The 26374-nt window shown below is 33.8% G+C and overlaps 1 protein-coding gene across 1 annotated transcript in view; it reads right to left on the bottom strand.

Annotated features, from left to right (window-relative positions):
- Positions 1-26374, bottom strand: part of LOC115215610 (tolloid-like protein 2) — a 441621-nt gene that overhangs the window by 133545 nt on the left and 281702 nt on the right. The window contains exon 9 of the mRNA XM_029784834.2: positions 19069-19139. Coding sequence (XP_029640694.2) covers positions 19069-19139 — 71 coding nt within the window. The remainder of the gene's footprint in view (positions 1-19068; positions 19140-26374) is intronic.

Raw genomic sequence — 26374 nt, 5'->3', positions numbered from 1 at the left:
GACTAGTTAATTGGTTAGCTGGTTAACCAATTGCCAATAAATGTAAAGTGAAATAGTACCAGTGCATGTGTTTATTATTGGCATAATGACCTTCCCAAGACATAACAAGATATGTTTCAGTACACATATTCACACCAAGAATCTTTCAAACCAAATGTAAAAGCAAAACAAATTTATATTCAACTAATTAGATTTTATAAACCACATTCCTTCCTCTGTGTTGAAATATAACCATATTACTGCTGCATAAAGAAGAGCCAATCTCTAACTGTGGAAGGAATTTGTGGAACAGGTAGACCTAGGAAGATGCTGGATGAGGTGATAAAATATGATCTTTGGATGTTGAGTCTCAGAAGTAATGACAAGTGACAGAGAGGCACTTGTGCTGGTGACACATGGAAGGCACCCAATCATGGTGACATGTAAAAGACACTCTGTACATTCTGTGGAGTGGTTGGCATAAGGAAGGGCATCCAGCCATAGAAACCAAGCCAAAACATAGTGGAGCCTGGTGCAGCTCTCTGGTTTGCTGACTCTAATCAAACTTTCTTGCACATGTCGGCATGGAAAATGGATGCTAAATGATGGTGACAGTGATGATGATGATGACGATGATGATGATGATGATGATGTGTTTAGTTCTCATACACCAAAGGTTCAAGTTTAAGCTTCGAACATGAAACACACAACCTCTAACTTCGCCATCAATTACGCCACAATCTTTGAAAAGGTTCCAAAAATCAGAGATTGCATAACTGAAAGTTCATTCATTTTTTAGGACAAATAAGAATTTTTTTTATATTTAACCTTTCATTATTAACTAAACAGAGAAAAAGTTCCTCAATAAATCAAAGAGAAAATTCACTGAAGTTTTAAATGAATGGTTTTGTTGTTATAGAATGAGGTTATTCTTTCTTTTCAAAATCCATGACATTTGAAACAATAAAAATATTCTTCACTGTGTATTTCCTCAATGAAAAAATGTTACAATGTCTCAGGCATAGCTTCATGGTTAAGAAGATCATTGTACGACTATGACATTCTGAGTTTGATCCCATTGCACGGCACTTTGCCCAAGCGTTTTATGATATGACACAGGGTTATCCAATACTGCAACAGGGACGTTTACTAGACGAAAACCAAAAGGAACTCATAGTGTGTGTGTGTGTGTGTGTGTTTGTTTACATACATACACACACACACATTTATATATCATCGTTTAACGTCCGCTTTCCATGCTGGCATGGGTTGGACGGTTTGACTGAGGACTGGCGAATCAGATGGCTGCACTAGGCTCCAATCTGATCTGGTAGAGTTTCTATAGCTAGATGCCCTTCCTAATACCAACCACTCCGAGAGTGAACTGGGTGCTTTTACATACACACACACATACGAACACATGAACACACAAACAAATATATATACGTAAACATATATTCCTTTCTTCAACTAACATCCATTTTTTCCATGCCGGCATCAGTGTACATGGGAAGGTATTTGAGGCATGATTTTAAAAATAGATACTCGTCTTGTCACTAATTCTCACCTATTTCCAAGCAAGGTAATATTTTTCACAGAAGATTAGAAATGAATAGCCTTGCTTTATGCATTTTGTCATATTACAATTCTTATTTATTCTGTAACATGATTCACTTCAAATTTTTTTATGTACATATATCATAGTGTAAATTTAGAAATTGTTATTTTCATCATAGAGTGGTCAGTAAATGTTTTTTAATTTTTTTTTTTCTAAATATCCATTACAATATTTTTATAACATTTTATAACATGAAAATCAATTGAAAAATTCATTTTGTGCTATAGGATTTTGAGTATTGGCAAGATTTTCAGGGACACATTGCTGTTATATCATAGGGGATTCCTGTATAGTTTTTTTTTTTTTTTTGTGAAAAATATCCATGGATTAATTGTTTCGATAATGACCAGCTTTTATGAAAGAAAAGAAGCTAAAAAGAAAAAAAAATTATTAATTCGATAGCGTAACTGATTTAGTTATATTTTAAGTATGTAGATCATTTTACCAAACTGAATAACCTTTATGTAAAGAAGGTGAGCTACTTTGTATAAGTAGCAGACAGTTTCTGTTACCAAGAAGAACCTAAAAGAGATTGTAATGCAAGGATGAGAGTGCATTATAAGATTAAGAGGTGATTAAAAGTTAAAGGGAAATCAGTTTATGGTGAGATTTCTAAGGTATGGAGAAAATATTAGAAATATACGATGCAAAATGAGTGTGAAATTAGAAGAATTATAGAAAAAAAAACAGAGAAGAAAATATCAAGTAAGAAAGATTATCTTAATATGTAACGCTGTATTCCTTCAATATTGCTGCCACTTTAAATTTATACCAAACAAAAACAATCATGGTATTTAAAGTAGGATTTGTAGCACTTAGAAGAGTGAGAAAAATATGGTTTGGTTATAGAACCAGAATAGACTTAAATCTATAAATGAACAAGTAATTCCTTTTTACTTCTGAAAGTTTTTAGATAAATCTTAGTAAGTTACACCCATCATACAGAATAAGCAACTGACTTGTGATTTGTCCAGATTTGTGATGTAAAAGAATAGAGATAAAACGTGGTTATGTCAATTTCTACATTAATATAAGAAAGAATCCTGAGATGGTAAAGTTACATAATGATATATTGTTTTAGAAGTAAAGATACAAAGCTATAGATTTATAGAGATTGGCAAATGGGAAATTATATCATTTATGCCTTTCTGAAAGGTATTTTTAGTGAAAGTATAGTTAAATAGTTTCAACTGGGAATTGAACTGAACAGCAAACTAAGATGAATTGAAGATTACCTCAGCTTTATCACACTCATCAAACTTCCATATTGTTTCCAGTTTATTGCCAAATAGAGAACAAATATCTTGTCAATCTCAGACAGAAAACAACATAAATAAGTAATTTCTCTCAGTTTATTTATTCTCCCAAACACAAAATATACAACGAATAGCATTGATTTAGATGTTATTTTTATATTTAAATAAAAAAAAAAAAAATCTATTTCGAAGCTAAAGAAAATATGTCATAAAGAAATCTTCCAGGACAATTCCTGTTTAAAGAAAGGTCACATGAGAGTGATTATTTGATTTGTCTAACGATAAGGACACAAAAGATTTTGTCATACTTTAAATGAAAATTGCTATCAAATCCTCGGATTTAACCAGAATTCATTGTCAGCATCAACCTCATTCACATCACCATGCCAACAGTACCAGAAGATGGTTCCATAATTAATGGCTATGCTAATATTCTACAGTAAGAATAACATCAAGGACATAAATAACTAGTGCTGTAAAGTTTGATTAGACTATTTTACCTGATCTATTGTACGTTTTTAATGCAAACTTGTATTCTCATCTCCAAATTCTTTGATCAACTTTAGAGGTTGGTTATACATTGTCTTAAGCTGGGAGTGAACTTACAGCCCTTCAGCACCCTTAACTAATATGTTGTTGCTCTATTTTACACAAATACATGATACAGTACTGCCTGACAGGCCCCTGTGCCGTGGCACATAAAAGGGCACCATTCGAGCGTGATTGTTACCAACGTTGCCTTACTGGCACCTGTGCCAGTGGCATGTGTAAAAAGATTCAAGCAAGGTCATTGCCAGTAGCGCCTGACTGGCCCCCGTGCTGGTGGCATGTAAAAAGTACCCACTACACTCTTGGAGTGGTTGGCATTAGGAAGGGCATCCAGATGTAGAAACTCTGCCAGATCAAGATTGGAGCCTGGTGCAGCCATCTGGTTCGCCAGCCCTCAGTCAAAATCGTCCAACCCATGCTAGCATGGAAAGCAGATGTTAAATAATGATATACTAATTCAGATTTTCAGGATCAACCTTGGGCAAGCTAAACTTTGAACGACAAATCAATAACAGAAAGTGCAGTTATGTCTGACTATCAATTGTAAAAATATTATCATTGATCATTTAATGCCTGTTTTCCAGACTGGGCAAAAGGCTGGATGGTTTGACTAGAACCAGCAAGATCCAGGACCATATCAAACTTCAATATCAGCTTTAATATTGCTACAGATAGTTGCCATTCCTAACAGCAACTATTTTATAGTGTGTTCTGAAAGCTTTCTTCATGCCACTGACACTATTGAGATCACCAAGTAACTTGAAGAAAGAAAAAGACCCCTAGACTAAGCAGAGAGGAAAGTATTTAAGGCAGGGGTGCCAGTGGTTTTATGCCATGTATTGGGAAGTTAAAGTACTACAATGAATTACATTTGGGTGAGTGAGATTAGCTGCAAAGAAGTTTGCGATGGTGAGGACGTGATGCCAGAGCCAGGGAAATGTTCACAGCATTTGTTCTTTATGTATTTTCGTCTATTGTGTTTATATTTCAAACACATGACTAAGCACCCATCACTAGGTAGACAACTGACAGACAATACTACGAGCTTCTGATAAACTGAGCCAACTTTGATGTATTTCCAATGTTGCAACATCTAATTTGGTAGTGTATAATTGTTGGTTTTCATGATTAATCTAGTGCAAAATACAAACAAAACAAAAGAGACGTAATGTAATTTTTTTTCTACTTATTGATACTAGTAGATCTCTTTCCAGGACAATAACAAGGGAGTTTATAGCTGAAAGCACACACATTATGACAATAACTAAATATTTTTTTGGTAATCTGAGGTGGATTGATATCAAAGAGGGTTTTTATGTCATAGATGACCTACAGTAATACTACAAGAGATAAAACAATATCTATGATATCATACAGTATCATACTATAAGAATTTTATTATATGAAACAGCGTGGAAACTTATACATTTTATTGCCAGTATAATGATAGTAGCAGTAGTAGTAGTGGTGGTGGTGGTGTTAGCAGTAGTGCTTTTGATTTATATTACATTAGTACCAAACCACAAATTTGTGAGAAAATGGTATAAAAAAATGACACTGGCAAAAGAACTCAAATTTTGGGGAAGAGAAACAGCTGATTACATCAAAGTCAGTAGATTTCTTCATTTCATTTTATAGGCCAGAGAAATAAAGAGGTAAAATTGACTTCAGTGTTTGAGTGACAAAGTAAATGTTTTAAGACGTTTTGTCTGGTGCTTTACGATTTCCAATAGCTAAATCCAAAGCCTGTTCTTATGGAAGAGAGAGAGAGGGAGAGAGAGAGAGAGAGAGAGAGATGGGGAGAGGAAGGGCTTGCAGTTGATTGCACTGATCTCAGAATATTACTGGTAGTTACTTAACTAAAACTAGAGAGCTAAAATTAGTAGTAGTAGTAATAGTAGTAGTAGTGGTGGTGGTGGTGGTGGTGGTGGTGGTAGTGACTCTATGAGGAAGGTGGCAAGCTGACAGAAACGTTAGCACGCTTGGCGAAATGCTTAGTGGTATTTCGGCTGCTGTTATGTTGTGAGTTCAAATTCTGCTGAGATCGACTTAGCCTTTCATCCTTTCGGGGTCGATAAATTAAGTACCAGTTATGCACTGGGGTCAATATAATCGACTTAATCCGTTTGTCTGTCCTTGTTTGTCCCCTCTGTGTTTAGCCCCCTGTGGGTAGTAAAGAAATAGGTACTGACTCTATGAGGAAGAGCTGAAAGGTTCATAGTCTGACTATGAAGGAGTGATGCTAGAAATGTGAAATCTTATTTATGATTGCATTGTTTCTTTCTGGGCAAACTGAGATCTGATTGTTCAAAAATGACTTCAAAAGTAATTAGTAGTGACTTCTCTTGAAGTCACTACTAATTACTAATTGGCATCGTGGTGTTATCAAGTACCTGTAGAAGAAGGGTTCAATCTCCAAGGACATTCATGCTGACATGGTTGCTACATTAGGAGATGATGCTCCAGCTTTATCAACAGTGCAAAAGTGAGCATCTAAATTTAGGAGGAAAATGACCCAAGGTCTGAATGTCCTGCATCTACTCCCACCAAAGAAAAACTTTGATTGTGTTCATCACATGCTGATAGATGACAGGTGATTGACAACAAATCAAGTAGCCAGTGCTATTAGAATATCCTGTAAGTTGAGAATATTTTGCACAATGAACTTGGCATAATGATGATTTCTTCTCAGTGGGTTATGATATGGAAATAAAAAAGAATGCATAAAAAGTAATATCAATAATGTCAACGAATACAAAAAATATGTTGAAGACGTCAATGTATTTGAAGATTTGTCTGGCGATGAAGGCATCCCTTCTGAGATTATCACCTATTTTGAGATTACATACATAGGGATTGTACGGGGGCACAGTCCTCGTTGGTGAAGAGAAATCCCACATTTTCCTATACAACTCTGGAATGTACATGATCACGTCTTAAAGGACTTGCCAAGATCAAATAATTCTTTAGAATGGTTCCACAATGCTTTTCACTCATCTCTAATATCCACACATCCAAATTTGTGGAAACTATGGACTGCCCTCAAAGACAAGGAAAGATTAAGCCAGAGAAAAATAGCACACAATCGACATGGAGACTCAACAACTATGATAAAAGACCTATCAAATTATTGATGCATGGTTGAAGAAGCTAGTTCAGGAATATCAAAATGAAAACCCTCTGCAATTTTTAAGAAGTGCTGCACACAATTTGTTTTAAGAAATTTTAAAATAAATTTTTAAAATAATTTAAACTTTCTTATCCTAACTCTGCTTCACAATGTACTTGCTGTTATTTTTAATCCTATTGTTATAATAAAATGTGGCCTGAAATTTAATCTTTTCTTTCTTTATCCCAAATTATATTATTTCTGAAATTTTGTGATGAGTCTTTTTCATAGAGATTCATACTTGATGGGAGCACATCAAAGTGATCCCATCTCAGTTCAAATAGATTATAAAGATTATTTTCTAACTCACCTTCAGACCCTCTCTCTCTCTCTTCTTAAGACCTAAGAGACAGATAGATTAAATGACATAGGTACTGACCCACAGTCTAGAGAAACTGACCACAGTGATTATTAGCAGAAGCAGCTTATATCAGAAGTCTGTCCATGGGTGGAATTTACCATGGTGGAATATACCATGGTGGAATTTACCTAGAACTGAATACATACAAACGTATACACACATATATCTATATGAGTACACACATGCATACATACACACTCACACACATATGTGCATACACATGCAAGCTGATGCCCACACAAGTGCACAAACAAACAAGCATAAAGAACGCAGCTCCGATAACAGAGTGAACGACTACTGAAGAGGTTGCACGAAGCAACGGACATTTTAGAAAAAATAATAAGTAAATGAGAAGAAATCGAACTGTGAGTATGTCAATTAATAAGGCATTAAAACAGAATGACTCTCCCCAGACACAATAAAATATGCTTCAACACACAAATTCACACAAAGAATCTTGAAAACCAAATACAAAAACAAAATACATACACACACACACACATACATATACATACATATATATATATATATATATATATATCACTGAAGACATAAATTTATTGATTTGTAACACATGTTAGGTAAATCAGGTGAGTTTGAATCTTTATCTTTTTCTAAGTCATACAAATGGAGGTGCTAAATCTAGTAATACACTTTAATGAAGTGCTCGTTAATTTTATTTCCTATGTGACACTGTACTGACTAGTGATTGTTTAATTCTAGGTGAAACATTCTTTCCAATCTTTGTAGTATTTTCATCTTTCATGGCAAGAACTCAAGGGAAAAAGAAAAAAAAAACTGAATAAAGATTAAAGCAGAAAACAATGATCGTGATGATGATGATAAAGATGATGATGGTGATGATGATTATTATAGTGATGGTGATGATGATGATTATTGTGATGGTGATGATGATGATTATTGTGATGGTGATGATGATGATGGTGATTATAGTGATGGTGATGATGATGATGAAGATGATTATAATAATGATGATGATGATGATGAAGATGTGATCATAATGATGATGATTATAGTGATGGTGATGATGATGAAGATGATGATGATTATAGTGATGGTGATGATGATGATGATGATGATGATGATAGTGATGGTGATGACAATGATGATGACGGTGGTGATGATGATGTTGATCATCAGGGTGAAGCAGTAGTACAAGTAGTAGTAGTGGCAGTAGCTCAGTTATAAAAGTATTGAAGATAATAACAAACTTCCCATAAGAAGGGGAAATGTTATATAAATTCATTAAAAACTAAATAAATAAATGATAATAAATAAATGAATAAATAAAAGCAAAACAAAAAAAAAATCAATCAAAACCAAAAACATTTCAACAGTGACGTTAAAAATCATTGGGTTAATGAAAATCTAATTAGAGAAGTTTTTATCACCATACCTTTGGAAATAATTCTAATAATACCTAATGTTTTTACAGCATTTTTTTTTGTTTTTGTTTTTGTTTTCCTAGCCTTAATGTTGCTGCCTAGAGATCTTCAATTATATAATCCTTTACTGCAGTTTAGTCTAGAGATGTCAATTAAGAAACCGTTCTTTCTTTTTATCCAAACTTCTAAGTTTCCAAATTACAACCTCTTCTTCATCATATCTCTGTCCACCTATTATAACTGCTGCAATAAGTTTCGAGTAAAATTTCGATTTATTCGACTGTATTTATAATACATTATTCGACTAAAAAACAAAACAAATTTTGTAACTTCCAAATAAATTTTAAAAGTAATGAAAATAATTAGGAAGAGAACAAAATTAAGGACAAAACTTAAGAAACCTCCCGATTACAATCACATAAGCAGAAATCTTTTGATACCTAGCTTTTGAACATGTAAACTGAAATTTCTACTTCACAATGGAAAGTTATCTAAAATATTAATTAGAATAATTAAAGATTGCGGCATTGCGAGTTTAGTTTAAATTAATGAGGCAAGTGTTGGGGTTTATAGTTTACTTTCAATAGAAAGTAATTATTTGTAATTGATAGCTTCAAGGAGATCTCACCATCTGTAAGCTGGCTATGTTTTATCAATATATATGTATATATATATATATATATACACACACACATATATATATAAGTACCTATTTGTGTGCATATGTGTATATATATATATATATATATATTGTTAGATAGATAGATACATACATATACATAAATATACCAAACTAGCTATTTTGGTATTTATCTCTTCATCTCTTTGAAATACACATACACAAATCTCTCTCTCATATATATATATATATATATATATATATATATATATATATATATTATATATATATATATATATATGTATATGTATGTATATGTATGTATATATATGCATATATATAACACTAATAGAGAAAGCAAGTGAGATAGACGCACATAAATATCTGTGGGGCTTTTTGAAGTGTGTAATTATGTTTAGATGTGTTTATACATTTATACCTTTATGTACAAGGATAAAATGATACAGCATTATTCTACACTTCTGTGTCCACACCACAAGCATTCGTGTCTACAGAAATTGGCTAGCTTTATTTCAATCTTCACAAGGCATTGATATTTTGAACAGAATACAATACTTTACAGTGTTGTTGTAACAAGAGCAGATGAAATCCATCTTTAAATAAGGTGTTTGTCTTAATAACTGTGATTCAGTATTCTTCAATAGAAATAGTGTCAGATTTTCAGAACAATATTGTTAGCTTCAATGAATTTTAATGAGCTTTAATTTGGGAATAGGAAACCAATTAGATAAATAAATACTAGAACTGGGCGCCCCTGCATAGTGCCAAGGACTCCAAATTTGCCATCAAGATGTAGGACAAGATACTCCAATAGCCTGGGCTTCAGAGGCCCACAGCTCTTCAATATTCTCCTGAAGGACCTGAGAGACCTGCATGAGGTGGATGCAGATGTCTTCAAAAATAAAGCTGGACCTCTTCCTGTCAGGTGTCCCAGATGAACCAACTTCACGGCAGGAGGTGCAGATGAGGGCAGCTGCATCAAACTCTCTCATGCACCAAATGTCAATTGCTAAAAAGCATTCGTGAAGTAAAATCATGTAGCAACACTGAATGACAGTGCCCCAGCATGGCCACAGCTCGTGAGCTGAAACTAGATGAAATGAAAATGAAAAAAAAAAGTGATATCATCATCATCAGCAGCAGCATTGTCATTTACTATCCACTTTTCCATGTTTGCATGAGTCCAAAGAGAATTTGTTGAGGCAGATTGTCCATGGCTGGGATGCCCTTCCTGTTACCTTCTATGAAAACGGTTTTCATGGAAGACTGGAAACAAACATTGCTTGTTTGATCGGGATGCTTGTTTACAATCCTAACATGATTTCACGACAAGGGTACACACAAACACACACACATTTTATATCAATGAATGAAAAAAGAACATGAGTTATGTGATGATGATGATGATGATGATTACTTAACTCCTGTTCTTTTGTCATTCATTAATTGATATTATGCTCTGTACTTTCCTGCTGCTTTATACTGAAGTACGAATATACTGAGTTCTAACAACTAATTAGTATCACTCTGCTAAGCAGCAACATGATTATATACTACTATTACTACTACTACTACTACTACTACTACTACTACTACTACTAATAATAATAATAATAATAATAATAATAATAATAATAATAATAATATAATAATAATAATAATATAATAATAATAATAATAATAATAATAATAATAATAATAATAATCATGATGACATAAATGGGCTGAGGTTCGCTACAGCTGTTTCAGACACATTTTTTATTCATATACAAATCAATAACATCGTGAAACAAAAAAGGTTTTGTCAGGTGTATTAAAATTCAAACCTAAAATTTAACTTTCAAGATTTTACATATTAAGAATGTTGAATGTATTATGACTCCCTTCATCTCCAACACACACACACACACACACACAGAATATAATCTCTTATGTGCAGAATATAATCTCTTATGTATGAAGATACACACAGAAAAATATATTTTTGGAGCTCTATTATATTAGAGTTATTTTTACTCAATCAGTCAATATTTAGGAATTCTGAGTTCAAATCTCAGTAGAGCGAACTTTGCCTTTTTCTCCCTAAGGCCCATAAAACACAACTTATTCATAAACTACGTTTTATTCATTTGAGTATATTTATTCCTTATTCACTTTTGCCTTTGTGACAATTTGAACAGAAGCAATCAATAATTGTCATTTTTATCAATTGATGAATTTAAAGAAAAATAAGTAAATTGAAATATATTGAGAGACTTTCTCTGATAAAAGAAACTGCTTTATAATTCAACTTTAAATATTTCTCAATTACACTGAGAATGAATTTCCATGCAAAGTCAGCAAAATAGGCTCAATAGATCTAGATAAGTCTAGGGCAGTGATAAATATAACATGCTGGTTCCATGTAAAATGCACCCATGCATGTGCCACATATAAAGCATTGGTGCCGCTTCCACATTAAAAGTACCCAGTATACTGTTTAACCCTTTCGTTACCAACCGGGCTGAAACTAGCTCTGGCTCTGAGTACAAATGTCTTGTTTTCATAAGTTTTGAATTAAAATCTTCCACTTAACCTTAGTCACAATTTATGGTCCTAACACTAGCTTTATGATAACTAAGTTATTTTATTAAATTCTTTGTTAGATTTAAAGTAATTGAAAGAAGCACAGAGCATCTCAAAATAAATACAGTAACAAAAGAGTTAAAGTGTTTGGCATTAGGAAGAATATCCAACTATAGAAACTAGGCCAAACAGACAACTGGAGACTGGCACAGGTCTCCTGCTCCATTAAACCATCTAACCCATGCTAGCAGGGAAGGTGGACATTAAATGATGATGATACTAATGATGGTGATGATGAAATATACACTAAACACAATGAGCTGAAAATAAATCAAAGCATACGTTCTTCAGTTTTTAAGCTCAACAAAACTATGTTTCTCTCAGATAAATTCTTGTAAAAATATACACATCATGTATCTCACATCATAAGTTTGGTCTGGAAGGGAAGTAGCTGTTTGAAATAAGCCTGTTTGTATATTATAAGTGTAGGCTTGGCTCTGCAGTTACGAAGTTTGCTTTGCAACAATGCCGTTTTGGGTTCAATCTCACTTTGGTCTTCTACTTGGCATCCACTTGGGCAAATGTCTTCAACTATAGACCCAAGTCAATCAATGTATTGTGAATAAACTCAGTGGAAGCCAGTTGTATGTGTGTGTGTGTGTGTGTGTGTGTGTGTGTGCATATATGTATATATATATATATACATATATACATATGTATTTATATATATATATTTATGTATGTATGTCATTATTCAGTTTATTTCAAAATTTCTTGCCAATAGAGAAAGAACTGGTTTCCAACCTAGATCCAAGGCTTCTCCATTGGAATTTCAACATCAGCAACAGGGCATTTTTGCTGTATGTGTGTGTGTGTGTGTGTGTGTGTGTGTGTTGTGTGTGTGTATGTATGTATGTATGTATGTATATATATAAATATACGTATGTATGTATGAATGTATGTATGTATGTTTGTATATATGCAGATTTGTATGTTTTGCTTTATGTGTGTATTCTCATGCATATAGTCGCATATCTAGACATACTCATATATATTTAAATGATAAACTTCTGGAAAGTTTTACAGATTTTTACAGTTCCAGTGATGGATTGAATCGCTAGTCTTTGAATTAGCTTTCTCCTTTCTGGTTTTGAGAAGCCTAATTCCTCAAGATTGGTATTTAGGCAATGTGTTACATATGCCAGGGCTCCTATAGTTACAGGTATAAACCTGAACTTGTATGTATGTATGTATGTATGTATGTATGTATGTATGTATGTATGTATGTATGTATGTATATGTATGTGTCTGTGAATTTGTCTTCCCTCTACCATTGAAAAAGGGTTTTAGTTTGTTTATATCTATGTAATGTAGAAGATTGATAAAAAAAAAAAAGGATCGACAGAATAAGTACCAGACTTAATAAATAAGTACTGATTTGTTTGACTAAACCCTTAAAAAGGGACCCCCCAGTATTGCCACAAGTCAGTGACTGAAATAAATAAAAGATAAAAGATATACACGTGATTGGTAAAGAAAAATACAAAGTGTTGTAAACAAAGATGAAATATCATAAATTTCAGTAAAAAACATCTCAATGAACAGATTCTTCACATCAAAGTCTCTACAGCTTGAATATAAAATTTAAATTGGATATAATTGATTTAAAATTTATAACTGAAATTGTAGACAACTGTGATATAAAGAATCTACTTTGACAGACTGTGTTTTTTTACTTGCTCTAAACTTATGACATTTTCAGCTTTGTTTACCATATTGTGGTTTGCTTTATGTTATGTATAAGTGAATATAAATATAATTATGAGTTTATTTCAAACAACTCCTTTGTTTAGTCCTGGCGATGAAGTGAGTACATGTGTGTATATTTTCGTATGGATTTATCATAAGGATAGATAAAGTATGTTCAGTGTAATGTATCAAAAGGATCAAAGGTCCTTCCCAATCCATAGGTGCGTAAGGCAAGTTTCCCAGATTCTGTGGCACATATATTTTCCTACTTGATGGCACATCAGTCCGAGAGGACTGGACTGGAGCAACCTGATATGAAGCGTTTTGCTTAAAAACACAAACATTGCCCACTCCAGGTATTGAAACCTAAACTTGCAATCATGAATGCAACACCCTAACCACACAGCCACATACACACACACACACATATATATATATATATATATATATTGATAAAAATGGTATGACAACTTGGAGTTTTATCATGGCTACCGAAAAATTGTCACATATTACAGTTACAGGTATATATATATATATATATATATATATATATATATATATATATACAGATATATATATATATATATAAGGCTACTTTCAGTTTCTGTCTACCAAATCCACTCACAATGCTTTGGTCAGCCCGAGGCTATAGTAGAATACACTTGCCCAGGGTACCATGCAGTGGGACTGAACCCAGAACCATGTGGTTGTAAGCTAGCTACTTACCACACAGCCACTCCTGAGCCTACTAGTATATATTCTATTATTAGTATATGCTTCTATTATCATATCATTTTCAGAACTAATTGAAGTTAGAGTAAACTAAGAGGAGATTAGCAGTCATTACAGAGAAAATATAAAATATTTAATCCAATAACATTACTTAATCCTCTTGTGCCCACCCACATAAAATCACCTCTAGTCCTATTATGCCAAAATGTCAATCTGAAAGGATTCATATTTAACTGAGAATCTTCCATTACAATTTTGTGACAACTTTTCCAAACATATTATCTCTTATCATTTGTTTTTATCATTTATTTATTTCAGTCACTGGACTGTAGCCAAGCTGGGGCCTGCTTTAAAAGGTTTTAGTCATGCAAATCAACCCCAGCATTTATTTTTTTAAATCTGGTATAAATTCTATTTTATCAGTTTCCTTTACTAGACTGCTAAGTTACAGTGATGTCAACAAGCCAACAATGGTTGCCAAGTGGTGAGAAGGGACAAAGTCAAACACAAAGACACGCACAAGAAACTGATCAGCCCAAATTACTGTTCAGTGGGATTCGATCCAAAAGCATTGTGTTAAAAGTGAGCTTCTAAACCATACAGCCCTGTTTGCACCAATTATGCATCATCATCATCATCATCATCACGATCATCATGATCATCATCACGATCATCATGATCATCATGATCATCATCATCATCAAGATCATCACGATCAGCACGATCATGATCATAATCTTCATCATCATCATCACAAGATCATCATCATCATCGTCACTATCATCACGATCATCATCATCATCATTATTTCAATCATCATGATCATGATGAGGATCATCATCGTTATCATCATCATCCAGCATCCATTTTCCATGCTGGCATGGGTTGGACATTTTGACCAGATGTGATAAGGCCAGGGGCCCATCCCAGTCTCTATTGACTGTTCTGGCATGGTTTCTATAGCTTGATGCCTTTCTTAACACCAAACACTCCACAAAGTGTACTGAGTGCTTTTTATGTGGCACCAGCACCGCTACTTTCAATGTGGCACCAGCACAAGTGCTTTCTAATTGGTACCAGCACCAGTATCAACTCTGCTGTGACTGACAGATCTTCTTGAGTACAGCAATGCACCAGGGATCTCAGCCCTTAGCCATCTCCTTGAGAAAATTATTTTGTTAACCCTCTGTAGAATGTGAGTGATTTTCAAAAATCATTTATAGCATGGCTGGAGTATTTTATTTCAAAAATGGTCAGGTATAGGTTAATGGACTTAACCAATCCATTGACATATAGTATATTCAGATGTCTAGAATTTAGATATTTTCAACCAAGAAGACTAAGGTCAAAATGATTAAATGGAAAAGAGTGTCTGAGACCACTTTAGCTACTTGGTTCTTGTGGTTCTTCGCTTGCATAAAGCTGCACATTGATATGCGTGTATTGTCTATAGCAGTGAAACTTCTTTTTAAATGTAGCATGTCTTGTCAAATGTATGTAAATACGAATGTTGCTCTGTTGCTGATTCTTTGTAGCAGCAGCAGGAGGAGAAGTAGTAGTAGTAGTAGAAGAAGAAGAAGAGGAATAATAATAATAATGAAAAGAAGAAGATGAAGAGGAAGAAGAAGAAAAAGAAGAAGAGGAATAATAATAATAATATTGAGAAGAAGAAGAAGAAGAAGAAGAAAAAGAAAAGAAGAAGATGAAGAGAAAGAAGAAGAAAAAGAAGGAGAAGAAAAAGAAGAAGAGGAACAATAAAAATTATATTGAGAAGAAGAAGAAGAAAAAGAAGAAGAAAAAGAAGAAGAAGAAGAAGAAGAAGAAGAAGAAGAAGAAGAAGAAGAAGGAAAAGAAGAAGAAGCAGAAGAAGAAGAAGAAGAAGAAGAAGAAGAAGAAGAAGAAGAAACAGAAGAAGAAGAAGAAGAAGAAGAAGAAGAAGAAGAAGAAGAAGAAGAAGAAGAAGGAAATGAAAAAGAAGAAGAAGAAGAAATAACTTTGTCTTTGGTTTGATGGTGATATCAGTACTGCTGTTTGTGCATTCTGTAGCAGAACTAATTATCCTTCAGATATCCACTTTTAACAATTCTTGTTTTGAATAAGATCATGACAGGTAGGTTTTGCAAAACTGTATCTTATCCAGCTGTCCATTTGATTTGTCATTTCCTCTTTTATCAAACGTTACATATAATTTTGAATTACGCAATGCTATGCGTTCTTCAGTTAATTTGCAACCAACTCACCTCTTTCCCTCTCTCTTCGTATGTATGTGCACGTGTGTATGTGTGTGTGTATGTGTGTGCATATGTGTTTGTTTGTATGAATATATGTATTATGGACACATACATACATACTTTCCATTTTCAGTGCATATCCATAGCATCTCACACATTTCTCAATTAAAAGCAATATCAGATGTTTTTAATAATCAAGGTACTTTGTCAGCTTCCTCGCCATCTATTCAGCCAGCAGATTTAAAGACCATCTGTAACAGATTGTATTCAGCTCATTCATTACCCAACTTCCTAGGCATTTGTTGTCCTCCTCCCAAGATTATACATGTGATATCAATGTCAGACAGTTTCTATCTGTATGTAAAGAAAATCTAAGTTTTTTGGCAGCAAAACAAAAGAATTTTCTTAATGTCATTTAGCTACATTTTTTAGCCAATTTGTTTTATCCAATGACACAGCTCTTATCAAGCGTATAATTGGTATTCTGCAAATATTGCAAATGTGAAGTCATCAACAAAATTAAATGAAATTGCATAAGAATTCTACTTTCACTTTCAAACTAAATTTCTAGAGTCAAATTTTTCTACATCCTTTAGGTTGAACATTTATTCATTTTGAGAATATGCATATGTTTCCACAAAGTCTTAACTTCTCACATTGTCGTGGATTCTTCAAAGGAGGAATTTAGTTGATTACATGTGTCTTTTTATTTGTCTGGAACTTAGTTTACCAACCCAGAAATGATAAATGGTAAAATAAAACCAGATAGGAGTTTGGACATACACTGATGAAAGCAAGCAATCTAAGATATTTAGGTTGATAACCTACTGTTTCTACAATTTCACTGGTATTATAGACACATGTGCACACATATAATCATTTATATACACACACAAATATATATATGTGAGTATATATATGTGTGTGCATGTGTGTATCAAAAGGATGTGTTATAATACTATTTTACATATACCAAAACAGTCATACCAACAATCCAACATACCTCCATCATCAGCTGCACCACAGATATCATTATGGTTTCGACACCTGGGCAGTACCGTTTAATGTGGCAGTGTCAACAGCTCTAAATGTATATATATATATATATATATACATACATACACTGCTGAAATTTACAAGTCTTTTTCATTTTCTGAGTGTCAAAATAATACACTTGCTTGCTGTTCATACACCTCCCTTGTTTTACTATAAATTTGAACTATATATATATATATATTATATATATATATATATCATCATCATCATCATCATCGTTTAACGTCCGTTCTCCATGCTAGCATGGGTTGGACAGTTCGACCGGGGATCTGGGAAGCCAGAAGGCTGCACCCGGCTCCGGTCTTATCTGGCAATGTTTCTACAGCTGGATGCCCTTCCTAACGCCAACCACATATATATGTATATTTAAAACACATATGCACACATCACATATACATACATATGTGTGAATGTGTGTGTGGGTGTGTTTGAATGAGGAAACTCATATTTCCTCTCTACTTTCTATGTTCAGTGTTTGGTGACTGTAAACAAAAGGCTCATTCAAACAGTGCTGTTTGGTTCCAGTTCCCCAAGCAACTATGTCCAGGAAGACCATTATTTGAGAAACTTGCAGATTATTACCTTGCTTGTGAACAAGTGAGGGTTGGCAACAGAAGGGACGTCCATCCATAGAGAATTTTCCTCAATGAGTTTCACCTGAGCCATACAAGCATGGAAGAGAGGATGATGATGATGATGATGATGGTGGTGGTTGTGATGATGATGAGAATGATCACCATCATCATTGTCATCATCCTTCAAAAACAGGGATGCAGCTGGTCTGTTTTGGCTGTCCAGAAAGAAGTATCTACTTTGTTTTCCCTATTATATAACTTTATGCAAGTTAATGCTTTGTATATTCTTTCAATAATTCAACATAAAACACGATAAAGCTTATTATTACACAGCTAGAAGGTAATGATCTGGCAGCATCATTAGGAAACCAGGCAAAATGCTTAGCAGCGTTTTGTCTGGCTTACATTCCGAGCAGGTAACTTTCATATCATTCTTTCAATGTTAATAAAAAAAAACATACCAGTTGAACACAAGGGTTGATGTAATCAACAAACTCCCACCACAGAATTTTAGGCCTTGTACCTATAGTAGACAGGGTTATTAAATATCTGTGATATAATCTAAGAAGGAAAGCATACCTCCTGGCGATTTCTTTTCCGTTTCTACTTCCTGACAAAGAGCTATGCTCAAAACATTAAACTCTTTTTTAACCAAGCATGAAGCTAATACAATCTTTGAGTATGTTTTCTTGTGTTATCCATTAATTTTATTATTCGTTTTTTTTTAAATGATTGCTTATTTGAATTGACTATATGTATATATACATACACACACACACACAACACAACACACATATACATCTATGTATATATACATACATTCATATATATATATATATATAAAATGCTATTCTGATAGGACTCATATCACTGTGTTTTAATGATGTGCCCAAATATATCTTCTAAATTGCACAAACACATAAGTATATAAATATGTACTTGATTGAATTGGTGATGGGGGAAAGTTAAAACTTCAATGAAAATACTTGATAATGCCTTTAAGATGTTTTACCACTATTACTGAAAACAGTGACTACACACACACACACACACACACACAAATACAATTGCACATACACAAGAATGTACACATATGCACCCATACAAACTCCATACATATACATGCACATGTTACGAATAAATTCAGAAAAAATATAATTAAGGAGGAAATTTTCTTCTTACCCGATCCTCTAATTTCTGTCCAAGATAGCCGAAAGCCTTTTGCACCAAGTGACCGACTAGAACTTAGGAAACTGAAATGAAATAAGAAGATAATGATAATAATAATAATAATAATAGTATTAGTAGAAGTAGTAGTAATAGTAGTAATAATAATAACAACAACAAATAATACATACTACAGGTAAAAGAAACAATGAAAAGGTAAAATTTTGATGCATTATAACCCAAGAAGAGTAACGTAATTAGATCAAAAAACTGAATTATGTTACTGTGACAAATAAAAAAAGTTATGTTTAGCATGTTATCCCACAAATATGTAAATAGATAAACAAATAAATAAATAAATATAAAAATTGCACTTGTTATCTCGTTAATAAAATTCACTGTAACAGACACACTTCTTGAAAATGGCGATTTCTTCCCTCTTCAATTAGGACAAAAATATATTTACATGTAAAATTTTGACATCATATTTGTGTGTGTGTATGTGAGTGCATATATGTATGTGTGTGTGTGTATGTATGCGTGTATATATATATATATATATATGTATATATATACATATATAGATAGATAGATACAAAATGCACAAACACATACATTTTGAATATTCTTTCTCCCATTTGAAAACAAGCATTACACAATGATTACAGAGTCCTCTTGTGTTATGCCACAATTATTTTGCTGATGATGACGTGTGTGTGTAAGTATATATATATATATATATATTGGTGCTATAATGAATGCACCTAATTACACCCTGTAAAGTGGGGAGTGAAAGAAAAGCTACAAAAACGTGTTAAATGTGTGTTCTGTCACTGGAAGCAGACTAAAAATGAAACATACAAATAATAAGTGGTCCCTGACCACAGTAACACTGAACACAAACTGAATGGGCCTTTGAGTACCCAACCAATACATGCCAGCTTGGTAAAGCAGACATGAAAACATAAAAGTGATGATAATTATATATATATGATGATAAGTATAAGTATATATATATATATATATATATAATGCTCACACATATCTATATGAATATGTTTCGCACTATGTATTCACATACCACTGTGATTACCTGCTATGATTGACAGTTAGCTCCAAAGATTTTTTCATTCTCTCTCTGTTTATTTCCTTGTGTTCTTTTCTGCTGAAGAGCGTAGGCTCGAAACGTAAAAGACTTTCTCACCTTCCTGAGCATTAAACTAATACACCTGCTCGTTGTTTATACACTTGTTTTTGCGTTTTGTTTTCCTGTAAATTTCAACTATATATATATATATATCTAATGTAGGATAAAATTTTTCGAAAAAATTTTATCAATGGCCAGCATATTAAAAAATACCTTTGCTCTTGTTTTATAAGTTATACATACATATATATATATATATATATATATATATATATGTAGAATGTTGAAAAGAAACACACGAGTTGATATATATATGGAAAAAAATCAAGGTAAAAAATGTTTAAGTCATTTTATGAAAAACATTTCAGTACCGGTTTCAGTCATTGAGACTTTTTCAACTTTAAGTATGGAAAGCAATACAATTTTCCAAACTTACAGTTGAAAAAGTCTCAATGACCGAAACTGGTACTCAAATGTTTTTAATAAAATTATTTTAGCATTTTCTACCTTGAGTTTTTTTCTATATATGTATGTATGTATGTATGTGAGAGGTCATGGGCCAACAGGATTTTGGGATCTGATGATATGCCATAAAGCAAAACCCTTTATCGATGGGAAGCCTAAGGTTATCCCATAAACCGGCCTTCCCGATTTTTAATATATACTGCCCTACATCTTAAATTGTGTGTCTTCTTTTGGATTTATGTTTTCTACAAGCGATATATATATATATATATATTTATACATACAAGAGTTAAGGAATGCGGTAGATAAGATCTGGGCTACATATGTTTCATAGTGAGTGGAACATCAGAAGTGGAAAATATCCAAGTGAGATGTATACTGTAGGCTACTCTTTAAACCAAGGATATCTTGATTAAATTAAAGTTTACATTGTCACAAGGAGGTACATGTTAACACATGGAAAATTCAATCAGAATATATATATATGTGTGTGTGTGTGTGTGTGTGTGCGTGTGTGTGTATACAATTTTATTAAAGCTGGAAAGATCTTCACAAACTGTTACTTAGTAACAATTGGATAAAACTTTTTCAGCTTTAATATAAAGCTTTCTCTTACTCTACCTTTGGTATTCAGGTGCTAGTTTTCCATATTGTTCTATATTTATGTGCTTACTCATGTATGTATGTATATATATATATATATAATATATATATATATATACACACACACAATTCAAAAATGGAGAAAAAAGAAAGAGAAAAACATATAAATGTGAGGACATAGCACAAGCAATATGACACTTGGAGAAAAAAGAGGGTTGTTGTTTTATGTTTCAAGCATAGCTCTTCATTGGAAACAGGAAAACAGAAAAGTCCAAAGAGAAAGAAGGAAGAAAGAGGAAAAAATCACCAACAGTTCATGTGCAGTTGCATATATGTATATTGTAGTTAATATCAATGAAAAATCTATGGTGGATACATACTCAAAGGGCTATAAAACAAGACCAAATTTATAATATAGTTGATAATTGAATCCCTTAACCATATACTCATGCCTGCACCCATAAAACTTGTATCTGTCTTTTATGTTATATTTGTTTAAGTCATTGGACTGTTATCACTGCCATGTAGGGTTTAGATGAACAAATCAACCCCACTACTTATTTTTCAAAATCTAGAACTTATTCTATCAGTCGCTTTTGCTGAACCATTGGGGGATGTAAACAAACCAAGACCAGTTGTCCAGTGGTAGGGAAGACAAACACAAAGACTCTCATGTACAGTTTCAGCCTACCAAATTCACTCATAATGCATTGGTTGGCCTGAGGTTATAATAGAAGACACTTGCCCAAGATGCTATGCAGAGGGACTGAACCTGGAACCATGTGGTAGAGAAGCTATGTTCATAACCACACAGCCATGCCTGTATCTATGAACATGTTTGCAATAGTAGTCAGATACCATTAAAGCAAGTTATATTTTGCATCACCAGTAATATTTAATCGCACTAAGTTGAGTTGCAGTCTCACCAAATATACTGTTTCATCATATTTAATGTAACATTTAAAAAAAAACTTTCTTTTATTTGAGTTGTCATGTAGAGATCTAACCGAATGACCAACTGTTGTTGTCTTACAATATAAGAACTACATAAAGAAGGGAAAACAATAATATATTACAACATAACAGAATCAACAAAGAGTTATTTATAATTTACAATTACAAAGTATCTGCTAGAAACAAGAATCTACTGTGTAGAAGAACTAGCTAACTTTCCACAGAGTTTATTTAACTATTAAACTAAATAATACAGAACCATGCTAAGAAGTATACTGGTTTAAAACATACATGCAAAAGCTACATATCTCTATATATATGAAGTTGAAGTTGTTTGTGTAGGGTAGGTTTGGTAGCCTTCAACTAACACTATCTCCTCCGAGACCCTGCGGCACAAGTTGACCAAAATTGAGAGTATGCTAACACCAAAAATTATTGACATCAAAAAGGTGTTTTTTTTTCTATGAAAATCCCTATTTTTTATGATTTTTTGACTGCCGTGTTGCCATTTTACGGTGTATTTCAACCTGAAAAAATGTTCACTTAAAGAGAATAACAAGCTATATAATGCAAAACTTTTACTTTTCAAAAATTCCAATTCTAAAGGGTTGAAAGACACCCAAGCAACGCCGGGCGATACTGCTAGTTTATATATAAATATAAACAATTTTGTTTGAATTTACAAGTATATTTTCTGACTAAAGCAGTTTATACATTGGTTTCAAATTTTGGCTCAAAACTTGCAATGCCATGGGAGTGATTATGCTGATTACATCAACCCCATGACTCAACTAGTATTTATTTTAACATCCCTGAGAAGATGAAGGGCAAAGTTGACCTTGGTGGAATTTGAACTTAGATTGTAAAAAATGGATGGAAAACTGTTAAACATTTTACCTGCTGTACTAATGATTCTACTAGCTTTCCACCTTAACTAAAGCAATATATATATATATATATATATATACTCTCTTACTGTTTTACTCTTTTACTTGTTTCAGTCATTTGACTGTGGCCATGCTGGAGCACCGCCTTTAGTCGAGCAAATCGACCCCAGGACCTATTCTTTGTAAGCCTAGTACTTATTCTATCGGTCTCTTTTGCCAAACAACTAAGTTATGGGGACGTAAACACACCAGCATCGGTTGTCCAAGGTCTCATACAATGGAACTGAACCTAAAACCATGTGGTTGAGAAGGCAACTTCTTACCACACAGACACACTAGTTCAATTCAATATTCACTTTTCAAAGCTAATAGAGGTAAGATCAGTGGTTCTCAACTATTTTTTAACTTATGGACCCCTTTGTTTCTTATTTGATTCGGGTGGACCCTCATAACCATTCCATGTTAAAAAATTCGTATAATGTCTTTTATGATTAAATATTATTAGAAATTGTATTAAAAGATTTGTCAAAATATTTTGTGTATTGTAGAACCAATCATCATCATCATCATCATTTAATGTCCATTTCCATGCTAGCATGGGTTGGATGATTTGACTGAGGACTAGCGAACTAGGTGGCTGCACCAGGTTCCAATCTTGATTTGGCAGAGTTTTTACAGCTGGATGCATGAGGGCCAGTCAGGTGGTAGTGGCAACTGTCACGGAAAATTGTGTTTTTTTTACTTGTCACCTGCACACCGGCACAAGTGCCAGTAAGGCGGCGCTGGTAACGATCACGCTCGAATGGTGCATTTTATGTGCCACCGGCACGAACGCCAGTTAGCCGCTCTGGCAACGATCACACTCAGATGGTGCTCTTAGTGCTCCACTTGCATGGATGTCAGTCATCGAATTTGATTTCGATTCCGATCTCACTTGACTGAACAGGTCTTCGCAAGTAGTGTCCAATGAAGGGAAGGTACGCATAAGCGGGCTGGTTACACCCCTGGCTTATGCACATAATTTTTAACAGCAAAATCTTATATGGACTCCCAGAGACCATATGCACCCCAGCTGAGAAACACTGAGGTAAACAGTTACTTTATTTAAGATAATAGTTTATGGCTGGATGCAGTTCCTGTCACCAACACTTCTTTGCTTTACAAGCAAATGTGTTTTCATTCCGCTATTTTTAGAGCATGGACCAATAGGATGTAATGTTCAATGGGAAACTTGTATGCACACATGCATATACACATGCATGCATTCATACAAAGCATGCGATTGGAACGAAATCATTGTGATGAAAGGTGATGTAGATTTGATTGAAAATTTAATGGTTAATGAAACTATTACTTTGCACGGGAAAAAAGTAATAATTGAATTCCATTGATGAATGCTAATTAAGGAGTGAATTGTAATCCACACTGAATCATAAATGCTTGCCAATGGAACAAATACATCTGCCAGGAGAACGATGGAAATGATTAAGTTATGTATTTCAAAGGAAGAATCAAAATACATTTCATTAAATCAAAAAATTTTGTTGACGACGATGACAACAACGACAATGATGATGATGGTAATGATGATGATGATGATGATCCTTCCTACTTAGGCACAAGGTTTGAAATTTTTTAGGTGATTTGGTGTTGGGTTAGTGAATTACATTGACCCCCAGAAGAATAAAAGGCAAAGAAAACCTCAGTGGTTTTTGAACTCAGAACATAACATGTAGGAAGAGATGCTGCTAGCGTTATGCCCAATGAGCTAAAGATTCAGCCAGCTCACTGCCTTCATAATAATAATAATAATAATACTGATAATAACAAATGCGGAGACACATCATTAGCGAATTCCTGAAATTGGCAAAACGTGAATACAAACGGCACCATGACAAGGTGGCAAGAATAATCCATTGGGAGCTTGTGGAAATCATGGCCAACAAAGAGCAAGGATCTGGTATGAGCAAACCCCAGGAGGAGTTATCAGGAATGAGAACTGCAAAATTCTGTAGGATGCAATGATCCAGTGTGATCACCTGACCAGACATAGGAAACCAGACATTGTTGTAGTGAATAAAAAAGAAAGAACATGTATGATTATTGACCATAGCATGCCCTAGTGACCACAGGATCAATGTGAAAGAAGAAGAAAAAATAAACAACTATGATGATTTAAAGTGGGAAATATGTAGGTTGTGGTCAATGAATAGAGTAAACGTGATACCAATAGTAATTGGTGCACTTGGAAGTATCCGCACTCAACTACCAACATAGATTGGTGCAAGTAGTGCGAAGGCAGAACACCTACAAAAATCAGCATTGCTTGGAACTACAAGAATTCTTTGCAAGGTTCTTGAAACATGACCAATAAACAAGTGTCACCATAGTCTGCTGGCAGTAGACAGCTGACACCTTCCATTATACCCAGCAAAATTAGTAGTGAATTTTCATCACATAATAATAGAGTCATGTGTTGAGAGGAATTCTTTGGGGTTTGAATAATTCACCTTTGGAAATATGGGTGTTTTGTTCAACATTCTTAAACAACCCTTATTCAGGGACTTTTTGAGTGGGATGGACTACTTTGACCTGAAGAAAATTCTAATTGAGCCCCCACCTGCAAGGTCATGTGTTGTTTGTTTTATGTAGAGTCCTAAAAAAGACAATTTAATGTTAAATTGAAGAATTACTTGATATTGTTGAATAGGTTGGTTCTTCACATTACTCTTTACAAAGTAATGTGGCTTAACAACAGACTTCAAAGTTTCAGCTTGCTAGTTTTCATAATACACACACGCACGCACACACACACACACACACACACACACACACATACATACACACACACACACGCGCACACACACACACACACACACACGCACACATACTGGAAACCAGTCAGGTCAGTGATGGACTTCAACGTTAATAAAACCTCAACAAGGTATGCTGCTGCAATACTTTAGACAATATTGTGAAATACAGCAGAAGACATCATATCAATAGGCAGATTTATAAGATCAGTTCTCATTTGTTAAGTTTGTTCATGTATCCTGATTTATTGCAGTCTGCAAAACTGCCAATCTTTAACCACTGTGTATTGCAGGTGAAAACTTAAAGCTACTGCTTTCAGAGACAATTACTCTGTGAGGTAGATTGTGCGTGATTTTGGCTTAACAGTATCATGGGGCAGTAAGTGCCACATTATGAATAGATTCAGGTGGACAGTGGAAGGATTTAATAAGAATATTTAAGGAATTTGGTT

Source organism: Octopus sinensis, linkage group LG9, assembly GCF_006345805.1.
Source record: "Octopus sinensis linkage group LG9, ASM634580v1, whole genome shotgun sequence".
In the NCBI taxonomy this organism is placed as follows: domain Eukaryota; kingdom Metazoa; phylum Mollusca; class Cephalopoda; order Octopoda; family Octopodidae; genus Octopus; species Octopus sinensis.
This window is presented reverse-complemented; position numbering and strand designations above follow the sequence as displayed.